The sequence below is a fragment of the Amphiprion ocellaris genome, chromosome 22, assembly GCF_022539595.1.
Source record: "Amphiprion ocellaris isolate individual 3 ecotype Okinawa chromosome 22, ASM2253959v1, whole genome shotgun sequence".
NCBI classification, from domain to species: Eukaryota; Metazoa; Chordata; class Actinopteri; family Pomacentridae; genus Amphiprion; species Amphiprion ocellaris.
In genome coordinates, this window is record NC_072787.1 from 1,802,761 (window position 1) to 1,817,966 (window position 15,206).

Here is a 15,206-nt window from a genome sequence, read left to right on the forward strand (position 1 = left end):
TCTGTATCTTATGTTGCATCTGAAGGAATTTTGCATGGAAGAATAGTTATCACTGTCAGTAAGCTGATTTTACAGACTGTTGGACAGCTTTTCAACAAATCTACAAGAGGTTATTTTATGCTGAAGTCAACATCTGATTTACTTTATCCATACTGATGATTTAATTTAATTTTAAATGACTGAAAAAGCCGAATTTGTCTGTGGTTGTGTTCAAGCATGTCACTTTTATCTGTCGACACTGTGACAAGGAGGATCAAATGTTTCCTTGATCAAATACATCAAGACAGCCTAAAGGTTTCATGTAATATAATAATCTTTGTAGTGTTTGTAATATAAATTGTGGATTAGAAATATGAAGCAGCAGAAAAAGGAATACAAGTACCTGGCATTTGAACTGAAGTAAATATGTTCAGTTATAGCCACTGGTTATATATGACAGTGAAGACAAGGACATGCCAGGAAGGATGTTGTGCATTGGGACTGTGTGCAGCATCTGGTTGTGTTATATTTTATGTAAATATTACCAATAACAGTACCTATATTCCATTGTTGTTCTTATTTTTCATACACTGAAATAATAATAACAAAAGGAGGGAAGAAGAGCCACAAGATGAAGAAGAATAACAGGAAGCTTTGTGCTCTGGTATAAATAATCTGATAGTGTGAATTAGCTTCAGAGTAGTTTACCTGAACATGGTCATAATGGCAAGTTCCTTCTTCAATGGCAAATGACAGGAAGTTGAGAGTGACCACATAGCCCTCTGGCTGGTTAATGACCCATTCGCAGACCTTGTTGTGGGGATAGGGGTTAGGGTAGAAAGGAGAGTGAAGCCGTCCAGATCCAGATAAAATTCCTCCACAACCTGGGGAGAGGAGGGACAATAGTTGGAGAGTGACTAATGGAATGGATGAATATTAAACCGTACTGAATCAATGTCAATGTCAGATTTATTCATATAGCACATTTAAAAAGGCCTATGGCCAACCAAAGTGCTTTACGGTAAAATAAATCATCAACAATGAGAAAATAGTTAAAGCAAAAACAACAGAACAGGTAAAAGATCCATCAGAGGTGCCTCTGTTCAGCCAAAGGCCAGGGTGAACAAGTGGGTCTTAAGACGAGTTTTAAAAATGGAGAGGCTATTCTCAGACTGCTAAGAGAGGGGGCGATGCATTCCACAGCATGGGAGCCACGACTGCAAAGGCTCCATCTCCTCTGGTTTTCATGAGGGATTGAAGAACGTCCAGGACCATCTGGTCAGCTGATTTGGGGACTCTGAAGGGTTGATGCACCTCAGCAAGGTCAGATAAATATTCTGAAGCCAGTCCATTCAGAGACTTAAAACAAATAAAAGAATCTTAAAATCAATCCTGAACCTAACCAGAAGCCAGTGAAGTGAGGAAAGCACCGGCGTTATGTGCTGGCGTTTCTTTGTCCTGGTTGGGAGACGAGCTGTTGCATTCTGAACAAGCTGCAGACGGTTGAGTTCTGATTGGTCAATGCCGACGTACAGAGAGTTACAGTAGTCCAAGCGGCATGTAATAAAAGCATGGATAACTTTTTCTAGATCAGCCCTTCTTTGATAGGGATTGACTTTGGCTGGAAGCCGAAGCTGAAAGACGCTAGCCTTGACCACTGAGCTAATCTGTTTGTCTAATTTAAATGCCCCATCAATAATAACATCAAGATTCCTTCCTAGCCTGCCATCGTATATAAGGTGCTAGTGGGCCTGGTCAGGGCGACCGAACAGGACAATCTCAGTTTTGTTTTCATTTAATCTTAAGAAATTTAAGTCCATCCATGTTTTTATATCCCTCGTGCAATTAAACACAGCATGAAGAGATTCCTTAGAAGGGCTCTTTAATGGCAGGTACACCTGCACATCGTCAGCGAAGCAGTGAAAAGGAACATCATGCTTCCTAAATATCGACCCCAGAGGTAGAATATAAATGGATAACAGTAGAGGGCCCAGAAGTGACCCCTGGGGGACCCCGCAGAATCAAACTTTTCAATTAATCTGTGATAAATAATTTCATCATTATTTACTGATTCTCCTCCATTTCCTTGTCAGTCAATTTGAGCACAGCACTAAAGCACACAGCTCCTGACCAAAATCCCTTGTCTTAACCCTGGTAGTTTGGTCAGGTCTTATTCTGTCAGAACACATTCACATAAAAATGTCTAAAATAAATATAATTTCTATACGAAAAAATCTATTATTCTTCTTACCCATAACTCTGACTGGTAGGTCCGTTACATCAAAGCTACTAAATTCACAACTTAACACCAAACATCAAGGCCCCAAGTGCAAGGAGAGAGAACTATGGTTCAGTAATCGACTAAAAAGTTTGGTCGAATTAAAAATGAGCAGCATGAGTTGCAAATTATATATAAACCTCAATACAACATAGAATTCTGTTTACCATTAGTAAAATATCATAAATCCCAATTACATGATCAGTCTATTGCGCATGATTATGAAACTATGATGCAAGTATGAAGCATGAAAACATTATTTAAAAAGGTATAATGTCCCTCATCAAGATATTACAGAAAACATGACAGAACAAACAATACACAAAATGTCACATGGCATGTGTGTAAATGTGTGACATCTCACCAACGGTGTAGACCGCCCTGAAACCAGCATGGCTGACAGTGCTGTCAGATCTGAAGCGAATCCACAGATAGTTGGAAGATGAGTGAATAGGAGCTGGTATGGAGCTCCCACAGTACTTCCCTATCAGAGGATCAGTCTCCATGCTACCATCACGTACCTGGAAAAAAAGGGGGAGAACAAACGGATAGAGAAGTGTAAATGAAGCAGCAATAATCTCACCAAGAAAACGAAAAAAAAAAGAAAGATCCCTGACAACACATATTTTACAATGAAAATACACATAAAACTAAATGAAAAGCAGCTTTTGAAAAGGAGTACTATAACAACATGAACTGTTTTTTGTTTTTTGTTTTTTTTAAACAAATAAAAACACGTTGGAGGCAATCAGGGAAAAGAACCAATTACCTTTTTCATGCAGTTGTATTCAACAACCTGCATGCATCTACGGATCACACATAGTAACCTAATTACTGCTGCAGTAAGCCCTTGCTGCCCAACTATCTTTCAACAAGATTTGCAACAACATCCACCTGTAGGAGAAACAAGAAAGCCCACTTTCTCCATCTCTCTTTGTGATTGTGTTGAATCTTTGGGAAGTCTGAGTAAACCTCAAAACAGACGGTTTCTCAGATTCAATCACAGAACCGGTCTAAAAACTGACAACCACCCTATGATTATCCCAACACTACATTCAGCTAAGTGGTAGCTTCTTCAACATTTGCAGAACTTCAATATTTCTACTACACGTGGCAGACAGAAAATTTGCTGATCTGCTGCCTGACAACAGAAACATTAAATGGCTGCATTCAAATGCTATACATCGATCAGCCACAACATTATGACCACTGACAGTGAAGTTAATATCATTGATGTTATTGGTTCTATGTGGTGTTCTGCTGGAAAACGTTGGACTTTGGCGTCCATGTTGATGAGACTTAGACACCCAAATAAACATTGTCCCAGCACAAACACACTCCTTCATTCAAATGGAAATCCCAAATGTCACTGGCCCCACAGGAAAATGCACCCCACACATCGCAAAAACACCAAACAATCAGGAGGAACATGACAATCGCCCAAGATGTTGATTTGACCTCCAAACCTCCTAGACCCCATTCTGATCAAGCATCAACAGGATGCAGTGGAAGAAGTTTGATTCCCAGAAGCCCCACTGCACAACCCAGAGCACCCACAGGATCCACTACTACTATCCTAGTGCCAGAGACCATAGGACACCCTGAGAGGTCCTCTGGTCCAGACCCCGTAGGACACCCTGAGAGGTCCCCTGGTCCAGACCCCATAGGACACCTTGAGAGGTCCCCTGGTCCAGACCCCATAGGACACCTTGAGAGGTCCTCTGGTCCAGACCCAATGGTTCAGAGCAATTTTGATAATAAAAGGGGGACCAACACAATGTTAGGCAGGTGGTCATAATGTTATGCCAGAGCTCTGACCTGTAGGCATTCCATAAAAGCTGATGGTATCATTAGCCCCATTCACCACACAATGTGCTAACACAAAGGATTTCTCTGCTGTTGTGATGATATTAAAACAAAAGAAATCCACTGGGTCTTTAGTTCCTCTAATGTTGGGAGTGGCTCTTGCAGTCCAACAGTGGAGCAGCTGCTGGACTGTGAGGCAGTTGCTCCTTCTGAATGGTTCACCTGGCAAGCAATGGGTAGTGAGGGGGCAGGGGCTGGAGAAATTTGAGCTAGACGACTATTGGTTAGTCAGGTATGTCATTCAGGAATGGAAAGGAGCAAATGTCTTCCTTATATGTTAACAGCTTTTATTATACAAGTCCAAGGCTACAACAACTAGAAAACATAGCAAAAATAGGACCTTTAAAACTAGGTCAAAATTTGGGTGTGATCACTGGTACTCTTAAGGGGGCGGAGTGGGAGGAAGCTTAGAGAGATGAGGTTACACGACCCACAGCTTTACAGAAACTACGTTATGAACACATCCTACCTCCACATAGTCAAAAGTGCAGTTGCCTTGACTCTCCAGACTCATGTTAGTAAAGTTGAGGGCCACCGTCTCACCCTCTGGCAACTTGATTAAATAGATACACTGGCGGTTATGAGTATAGTCGTTGGGCCAGTTGGGGGAAATGATGACGCCCTCACTTTCTGTGAATGTACCGCCACAACCTGCATCACCTAAGACAAAACACACCAGGGTTAGGAATCCACATTACATCAAGCAGGGCATTGACACTGGTAGGGATAGAAGATAAAATACTTTCTGTTTTGGCTTTGAAACTCTAAAATATGTAAAGGCACTGGAAACTGAATTTAGAATTAATGATGCAAATAGTAAAGATTGGGTTCTTGCAACTTGTTAACTTCTGAAGTTAAATGGTATTTGTGGGCATGTCAGATGGGATTATAATCAAATGTAGCACAAGGGAGTTAACATACCCCTTCCTGTGTACATTATGTGGCATTGGAAAACACCCACTAATTATAGCTTACATTGCTGTATATCATATATGGAAAATAGAATGTAAATTTCAAGTAAATAAATAAATCGGATGACATTTCCCAAGAGATGGTATTACGACTATGATTCAGTCAACTTTTATAAAGCATTTGAAAACTGGAATAGATCTGAATGTGTGTCAGTTCAAACTGTTTCTTTTGTCATGTTGAAACACCAAAATTTGCTGTACAAAGTGAAATTACTGCAAATGGCAAAAGCTGTGCACATGACATGGATTCAGGAACAAATTCAAAATGACTGGCTTTCTGTGGGGCTTAGACTACAGCTCCAAGAGGTTTCATTTGAAGTCTGGACATGATACATGTGCCAAATTTAGGTGAATTTGTGCACATGTTTTCACACATTCCTTTTCCTCAAAAGTAGCTTCATGTTTCATTGCAAACAATGTGTCACCATGGGAACAGCAGTAGATGACAACTGAAAAGCATCGGACATCCTGGCTGACCAAATTTTAGGTTGAAATTGTGTGGCTAATACAATTGGAGTAGATAGATATATAGATATCCATGTATAGATATACAGTAGATACACACATATTTTATTCATTCGGTCAGGGAAATTCAAGGTATCCAGTAGCCCACGCATTACTTACACATTGTACAAAAGAGCATGCAACAGTCGTGCAAATTGTGCTAGTCAACGAAACTGCAAAAAAATGCCTAAAATGCAAGTGTTTGCAGAAATGTGTTAAGATTTCAATTACAACATGGTGCAAGTTGGTAGTATTTACAATAAATAGAATTCTATGAGAGAACACAATACAGTAAAATGTAGTGTTATAAAGTACTAGGTACAGATTTGTACATAACTTTTTAAAGCTGATATACTGCTCAGGAATGAAATCATTTTAAAATAAACATCATGTCAGACAGTTGCATATGTACTTCTGATTGATTACTGACTGATATAGTGTGTATATTGCATGGTGATATGGTGTATATATTGCCTCAGGTGGTATCATCGGTTTCTTACTTGGTGATGTTGTGTATGTAATGTGGAAGCCTCGGTCAGACGTAACATGGTCAGAGTGAAAATGGATCCATGCAGCTGGGCCAGTGGTCTTCAAGGGGGGTGGTGATCCTGTGCTGCAGTATTTGCCCAAAACTCCGTCTTCGGGTCGAAGACCATCCCGGATCTACAACATTTGGCCACACAAGACAATAGAGCAAAAACTGTAAGAATAAGCTACATTTAAGGGTTTTTGCATTGAGTCAGAGCACTATCAAGCCTGACAAAAACAGCAAACAAACCAACTGGATTAGTGTTGAGTACTTCAGGACCTACACAACATTAGGTAAGTGGTTCTAAAATTGTGTATGTCCTTCAATCTTCAGTATTTTTCAATGATTTTACATACAAGAGCTACTTGGAATTTCCCACCTCAAGGTAGTCATTGCTGCAGTCAGGGTGATGTTCCAGACTTAGAGTCCCAAATGCAAAGGTAATGAGAAGGCCGGGGTCCACTGTCACTGTCCAGTAGCAGTCCCGGTTAGGTGGGTAGTTTCCAGGATAACCAGGTGAGTTAATGCTGCCATAGGGGGCAGTTAGTTCACTACCACACACTATAAGGTGAAGGAAATTTCAAGGAAAAATAGACTGTTATTCATTTGTCTCTCAAAAGCAATTTCATCTGCTAGAAATGTTGTTTATTAATAACCAATATACAAAAGCTAATATATATTAAGGTTGAGTGTGTTCTATAAACATGAGAAGACAAAAAATGTTGATTTGTATTTTTGGTAAATCAAATTTCTATTCTCTGTATTATGTTTTTATTGAATGTTTACTGAGAATATGTTTAGTGACTACAGCCTTACATGGCTTTGTTTGGAGTTCATACTAGAGCATCAGATGCATCTGAATGTAAGTTTGTGAAACTTCTTAGGACCAGCATTAATAATAGTTAGACTTTAGAACAAGATTGCTTAGTTTCACTGAAATCAAGATGACCAGTGGATCTGCCCACAATATGAATCTTCATAAGATTCTGAATAGTTCTAAACTTGGAGACATGGATGCTAGTGTGTACCCATTTGTGTTAGCGTTATTATGCAGTCAGCTGCTGACAGTTTCACTCTGGTTCCACATTTCCACTCACTACAAAAATAATAAAGAATGGAGACACCCAGCTATAGAGCAAAGTGTGATCATTTGTAACATGGGAAATTTAAAGGAAAAAATGATAACAAAGCACTTATAGACAACACATAACTGATTTAAAAAGCTGTTTCAGTTCCCATAGAGTCCATTTTGTGAGCATTTTCTAAATTACTACACAGGGTCACCTCTGAAAGTATTCAGATCACTTGATTTCCTGCTCACTTCATTCTATTGTAAATTATTTTTTGAATTAATAAAATTGCCATAATTTATATCCATTTACATCCAACAACTCAATATTTTTGGATGTTTTTGCTCATTTGTTTAAAAAATGAGCTGTATTTAAACATCTAAAGCAGCACATTGTAGACTCCATCAAGCTCCTTCAGACTGGATGGGAGGCATCAATGAACAGAGACTTTTAGGTCTCTCCAGTCATTCTGTGGTGTTGAAATGTGGGTTTTGGCTGGGTTACTCAAGGATAATCAGAGAATTGACCCAGAGCCACTCAAGGGTTTCCTTGGTTTGTATGCTTTGTGTCGTTGTGGTTCTCAAAGACGAACTCTCATCTCAGTTTTAGATCACTAAGCATTCTGGAGACTGTTTCTTCAAGCGTCTCTCTATATTTTGCTGCATTAGTCTTTTCCTCAGTTCTAACCAGTCTTCCTTTCACTACCACTGACCCCCCAGCCGAGTTCTGCCAAAAGACTTACATTTTTGTCTTTTAAGTGCCATTAGGCAAACACTATGTAGGCTGTCATATGCATTTTACTGCACTGGCAGAGTGGCTTCCATCTAGTCATGTTGCCATGAAGGTAATATTGAAGAAATCCTTCCAGTGTGATTGTTCATCTCTGGAAAGGACTTCTAATGCTCTCTTAGAAATATCACTAGGTTCTTGTTCAACTCCCAGACCAAGGCTTGTTAGTTTTGATAGTTTTTCAGAACTTCAAAAGCCAGTGTGCCCCAGGTAAAATTCCACACCCGTGTCCTGATCTATGCCTCAACATAACTTTACTGTGGTGGTCCACAGAGGCTTCTTCGGAAAACAGATGAAATGCTCTTACCTGGGTCCTGAGACTCCCAAGCAACTGTGAAGCCACCTGCATTGGCCACTTGGTCAGAGCGAAACCAAAAATAGAGGGAATTGTGGGAGCTGAAGAGCTCCTTTGGGCTATTTCGACCGCAGTATTTTCCAAGCATAAAAGCTGAGGCGCTTTCGCCATCATGAATCTGGAGAAAGTCATATTGGCACGTGGTACTGCTCTCGATATCAAAGAAAGGAAAGGTAATACGCAGGATCTAAAAAGGAGAGCACAAAAACAAGGGATCATTATGCTACATTTAAAATATAATCTCATTCATCAATGCCAAAGAAGCCCATTTCACCCTTTCTGTTTCAGTTTGTAGTGTTGTTATTAGCTTACATCCATTTCTTGTGTTCAGTCAGATTTGGCACACAAAACTGAGAGTGATTTTCACTATGCCACCATATGTAAAATGACTGTGTAAAATTAGTGCGTTCAATTGAGATGACCTCAACAGATAGGCTTTTTTTAAGCTGTGAAGCTCAAACAAGCAGGCTGTAGACTACCTGGACAGGAAACAGAAATATATTTTACCTCGGTAAGAGAGGCAGCAACTGACCTTGTTTGCATCGATATGGATCACCCACGCACAGCTGACCTGGTGATCGTACTGATCTTGACCTGGGGTGTTGGGGTAACTGAAGGAACCAGCAGGGCCAGTCAGGTAACCTCCACACACTGCAGCACACATTTAAACTTATATTAGTTCTATATGGCATCAGACCTGCTGCAAATCAAATGAAGTACTGGAAAAATGAACAAATAGCTTCCATTATTAGCTGTGCCTCATCATAAATATTTGACATACATGACATAGGAGAAAAAAACCTAAAATCTTCATTAAAGGTGATGTTGCTCCTGATCCAAGCCCCTTGTATGGCAGTTCTGTCACTGTTGCGGTGTGAATGGGTGAATGAGAAGCACACTGTAAAGCACTTTGTGTTCCACTAAGGTGGAAAAGTGCTGCTTGAGTGCAAACCATTTACACTGAAAATGAACCAGAAATCATGCATACTGTTGCTTCCTGCCAAGGCTTAAATCATTTAATAACAATATAAATATGCATTATGTTGTCCTTGCAATAATTACAGCCTTCTCTAAAATCATGTAATTACATTAGTTTAGTACAAGTGATTGGTAGAGTCAGACAGCTTGTGCAAAACATATATGCTACACAACAGAGCACACCTTTAATTAATATCATTTAAATGTCAAATGATGCTAATTTGTTACTCTAATCAAAAATTGCACAATTTTAAAGTAGATGTGTAGATTATTTCCACTTCTGACCAACTGAAAACAAATACTTTCAAAAGACTATATTGAAAATACAAGGTCTGAAGTAGAAATTCAAGGCAACTAAACTGAGCACACCTACGATCATCCTGACAACCTGTAAACCAGGATTTTCTCAGTTTCAAAGCGAGATGGGCTTTGTCTGTCTGCATCATGGCTCCACGTAGAAAAGATTTGTCAAAGAAATTAAAAAATTTGATTTTGAGACTTTTCACAGACACGGAGAAGGATGCAGGAAGATGAGTGCCGACTAAAACATCTGCTGAAATGCAACTTAAGCAGAAACAGGAAGTTATAGAACAAGCCACAGAATCATTAATCAGAGCTGCAATGACCATCATTCTGAACTGACACCACAGACAGTGCATCATTTGAAATTTCCTAAACAAGCTCTGAATTACAGACTTCAAGTGCCTCAGAATACAGCTCAGGCTCCTCAATGGAAATGTAAGAGAACCTCTATCGACAAAATTCAAATATGTTCTTGATATACACATACATATCATTTACTCGGCAAAAAAGCAACTTCTTCTTCCTTAAGAACATGAATAAAAGCCCAAAGAATATTTGTAGAGTATTCTTGGGTCATATAACAACATGGGATCCAGCATGATGATGGTTGGCATGAACCTGGCCTGGACCACCACAGTGAATTTATAGTCTTGCAGTGAAGCACGGATGCGTGAGTTTGATAATATGGGGCTGCATGAGTGCAAAAGGTGTTCAAAGAGGATATTTATAGATGGCACCATGAATATCTGTACAATACTGGCTGACAAAATTCCCAGGTTCCCAGTCTGCAGAAGATTGGCAAAAGAGCACGTAAAGCACACTGCCAAAATTGCAGGGAATTTGTAGGGAAGACAAAGTGAAAACTATGACCTGGAAATATGTCAGCTGACTTGAATCCAATAGAACACCTTTTGGGTACTTCGGAGAGAAGCGTAAAGCAACCCAACCCATCCAACAAAGAGCAGCTGGGTATGTCTCTGTGGAACGGTTGAACATCTCTCCATGAATTTAGCATGATCCATGCCAAGGAAAACTGAGGTAGATATTTTTTCCAAAAAACAGAAGACTTGAATCTGAGTTGAGTTCCAACTGTGGGGCCTGTATTTTTATATGGTAAATCAAAACCTCTATAGGCTTACATAAAGCTTATATAAGAACCAATACCCTTCTTTTCAACTTACAAGTGCGTGTTATTATAAGGTGAAACAGTTTTTAATAATCTGACATTTAAGTGATATTGTGTACTGTAGCATTAGCGCAGTTGCACATTTTATGGAATATGGGGCTCCAGTTTTGCTTCAACAGCACAGACACTACATTCTGAAAACAAGAAAAGCACTCAGAAAGCACAGTACTCCTCCAGGGCTGTTCATTCCCCCATATGGCACTGTCAGAAATGCAGCTTTTTTTTTTTCAGAAATGCAGCATTTTTTATTAGTTATTGATGATCAGAAATCAAATTTAATATAGATATACCTACAAACAAAATAACCTTACGTTGAGCACAGGCGTGTGTTCTGCATGTGCACTTTATGTACGGATACCGAATCACATGACCTAAATATGTAGCGGGTGGCGGGAATTGATGAGACTCAGAAACCCCACAATTTATTCAGTTGTTCCTTGTATCATTTATGATGGATAAGTCCTGATAAGTCCTCAGTGGTGGATTTATAGTAGGATCACAGTCATGTGATCATCAGCAAACAGCTGATGTAGTGTTCACTTGTTGTCATGGTTACAGTGACGCCGTGCTGCTATCTCGCAATGATACAGAAATCGTTAACAAATCTGTGGATCAGACTATAAGCTGCATCACTGCCAAAATCTAATCACTTGGTCCTTGTGTCATTTCTGACCTTCCCTGAAAATTTCCTCCAAATCCGTTACGTGCACAGACAGACAGACAGACAGACAGACAAACAGACCAACAGCGATCGTCACATAACTCCGCTGCGTTCCCTGGTGGAATAATTCTATACAACTGTACATCGAGATTTATGTGAAACTGTTTTTCAAAAGCGATTCTAAATGAACTGTTCTCACAGGTGTTTCCATGGACATCGCAGCAATTATTCCGTCTGCTTATCTGTGGCATACGTTTAGAATCAAACTTGCATACTTCCATCATCAAAATTCAATCATTTCCATATTGTCTTTGTATGTCGAGCTTTAGAGTGCTGTTGTGTAATTGTTTAGTTATTGTTTGTTAGACTTGTTGTCCAGCAATTACCTTGCTGTGCGGTCTGGCAGAACAGGCCAGTCCACTGGGCAGTGCAGGTACATGTGAATCCATTAACGCCGTCGCTGCAGGTTCCTCCATGTTGACAGGGGTTGCTTGAGCATTCATCGATATCCTGGTCACAGTTTACTCCTTCCCAGCCAGAGTTGCATTTGCAAATGTATCCAGGAGCTGAGGTGGTCCCCTGTGATAGCAGTAAATCACTAGTTAGACCTTCATATATTTTATGTTACAAAGGAATTTGATTTTGGATTTTAAATTCATCTGGCAAGTGACTGTATTTGGTAACTTCTGCACACATTAAATATGACGTTGCTCCCGCCTCTCTGAAGTAGAGAAGGATGTGGTTTTCACCCAGCCAATCAGATCACTCTACGTTACAGCACGCTACATTGTGGCATTTGACCAATCAGCAGAGGTCTGGAACGGATCAAACTTTCTCTTTTCTCTGAGGTTGGAAAAAGACGGACTTGTGGCTCGGACTTCCACATTTGCAGTCGAAATGTCAAAACTAACCATTGCTAGCTGACGAAACTCACACATTTTATGGTTGAGTGGTTGTGCTCAATGATGCTATATACATTTATTGGAATGTTTTTTAAAAACGTCACAAAAGTTAAAAAAAAAAAAAAAAGTCTTCCAGGAACACTCTTGGGTTGAAATTTTTAATTTGGAATGAGAAAAAATGTTTCTAGCTTTACCTTTAATTTATCATTTTAAAGGATGACTCCATGAAAAGACACAAACTACAATAAATTGATCCAAAAAGGTCCATGTAGCAAACAACACAAAACGGATGTAATCGTTAGTCTGTAATTATTGTTACTCTGGCCTGTCACATGACTTGACATCTGTTTCAGTGTAGCTGCACTTGTCTTGCATAAGGAGTAGCCTAATAAGCCACAACCAAGTCCTGAGTTCTCCTGTATGAAAGCATAATATAACAGAGTTGATAGAAGTGAGGCTTAACTTGCTGACCCACATCTGTCCATCTCTCACCAAATGATTGGTTGTAATGTACATCCAATTAAGTAATTTCCAATGCACACATTGACACACTCACCACACACTGCCCGTTAACACAGGGGTTGTTGGTCTCACAAACGTTGCTGGTTTCAGTGCACCCAGTTGGTCCATAACCGTTACCTGTGTAGCCTGGTGGGCAGGTACATACAGGAAGGCTTGAACCTGGTAGATGTAGGAGATGTGAGCAAAAAGAGGAAGAAAACACGGTCATGCTTCATATTACACATCTCACACATGAAGCTGAACAAAAACAGTCTCCTAATTCATTAAATAATACTTTGGACGCTCTTAAAAATCATTTATCAGATTTTTTGGATAATTTATTTTTCTCTGTAATCAGTTTAAATGCAGCTGGTGAAGATACAGCAAAAGAAGTCATGCATATGTTGGTGTTACCTGGGCTTGAGGAGCAAGTAGCTAATGGGTGACAGCCTCCATTGTTGGCAGAACAGATACTGGTCTGCGTGCACGTTCTCCCATCTCCCTCGTAACCTGCACAAATAGAGGAGTTTGTAAACTTAAGCACAATTTGTAGTTGTGTAACGCAACTTGTCCTCGACTGGTCAAGGTAAGGGGAGCCCCTTACGTGCACATTTGTTGGTCAACAAATCCTAAATAAATAAAAAAGCATCTGTTCAGCTGTATTGTCTGTGTTAAGCTAAATGTAAAACAGTTAAATGAATTTTCCAAGCTAAATTTATGTAATGATCGCCTGACACCCAACATCCCTTAATAGCAGATTCCTTTAAAATACTAAAACTTTTTACCACTCGCTCTGTTTATTGTAATACAACAATAATTAGCTCAAATGAAGCCCAGCATAATCAGATGGATGATGTGTTGTTCTCTAAATTACTTCACAGTCACACACTGCTGGACTGGTTAGTAAATATTAAATGCCTGGTAGGTTATAATGCTAAAAAGAACTGATGAGTAGTCTAGCAGAAAATAATCACATTTAAATGTTGATTTTACCCTTTTACAGTCCAAGTTCACTACCAGTTTTAAAACACTGTAGAGAAATCGACTTTTCTTAACCTTTGTACAGAGTCTGACTGGTAAACCTTGGAATCGGTTGAACACAGCAGTACACCAGCATTGAACACTATGGTCAGCTAAATATATTTAGAGAGTCTTTTATGTATTTCAAAGAACCTCAGTTAATTTGATGATAAGGAGTGGCACTATCTTGATCAGAATAGGGAGATTGGGGCCTGGTGAGCATCTGGAGACTCAGCCTGATGAAGATAAGTGAGGCCGCTACTCAGGGAGAGGGACTTCAACGCTCACATGGGCAAAGATGGAGAAATCTGGAGGGAAGAGATTAGCAGGAACGATCTGCCTAACCTGAACCAGAATGGTGGTCTATCATTAGACTTCTGTGCTATGCATGGACTGGCCAAAAAGAACACCTCTGGGTGAGAAACGTTATGATGACACCTCCTACCTGCCAGAATTTCCTAGCCATGTCACTGCAGCTAAGAGGACCTTTTGAATATCTGGTCATATCTGGTCTAACCCTTGCTATTAATGCTAGGGTTGGAAAAAAATAGCAGCCCTAAAAAGAATTCTTCCCAAACACTGGTCCATGCCCGGTTCAGTTACAAAGAGATGTCTGGTATCTGCCAGCAGGAGCTGTTGACCTTGCTTCCTTTCCTACAGAAGATATGGCATTCTTAGTGTCCTATCTCTTTCAGAGAGGCAGGAGGCTTGTCTTCTAGTTGCTAGACATATTGATTGCATCACTGTATTTCTCTGAACCTTATCCAGATTTTTTTAACTAGCTAAGTCTCGACCCCGGTGGCATTTATGAAAAAATGCTAATACCTTCACTCTCTATGGGGAGATATGGGAAAACCAGGCTTATGGCTTCTTCTGACGGCCTCAGGTCCCCTGGTTGTCCTCTGACTCCACACATACGACAGCCAAGGGACCTGATGCTCTCAGAAGAAGCTGCACATGGTATATCCTCTGCTTAGGCTTTTGCTACCATTACTGGGGACAAAATTTGTCCTTGCTTGATCAATGACTACCTCAGAGGTCTTTCATGTGAACCACCAACAGTGAACCATATCTGTGTTTGATAGGCATCAAAATTAATGTTGATAAATCAGACTTTAGACAAGTAAGACTTGCTGCAACACAGTAAAATAGTTAGAACCTTTTTAGTCAGATCTGTGGTGGATGAGGTGTTTTCAGGTCACAAGATTCCCTCAAAACTGTGTGATCCCATCAGAACCTCAATAGTTTTTATGCTTTTAACAAGCAAATCCAGAAGTGAATTGCATGTGAATAGGCATACGTTATCACATGGTA

The 15,206-nt window shown here is 39.9% G+C and overlaps 1 protein-coding gene across 1 annotated transcript in view; it reads right to left on the bottom strand.

Moving 5' to 3' along the window:
- Window positions 1–15,206, bottom strand: part of cubn (cubilin (intrinsic factor-cobalamin receptor)) — a 91,106-nt gene that overhangs the window by 68,094 nt on the left and 7,806 nt on the right. Inside the window, exons 10-19 of the mRNA XM_035943798.2 lie at window positions 13,287–13,382; window positions 12,928–13,052; window positions 11,856–12,048; window positions 8,874–8,992; window positions 8,294–8,528; window positions 6,507–6,688; window positions 6,099–6,261; window positions 4,593–4,783; window positions 2,622–2,778; window positions 688–863 (exon numbers count right to left, since the gene is read on the bottom strand). Of these exons, the coding sequence (XP_035799691.2) occupies window positions 688–863; window positions 2,622–2,778; window positions 4,593–4,783; window positions 6,099–6,261; window positions 6,507–6,688; window positions 8,294–8,528; window positions 8,874–8,992; window positions 11,856–12,048; window positions 12,928–13,052; window positions 13,287–13,382 (1,637 nt within the window). The remainder of the gene's footprint in view (window positions 1–687; window positions 864–2,621; window positions 2,779–4,592; window positions 4,784–6,098; window positions 6,262–6,506; window positions 6,689–8,293; window positions 8,529–8,873; window positions 8,993–11,855; window positions 12,049–12,927; window positions 13,053–13,286; window positions 13,383–15,206) is intronic.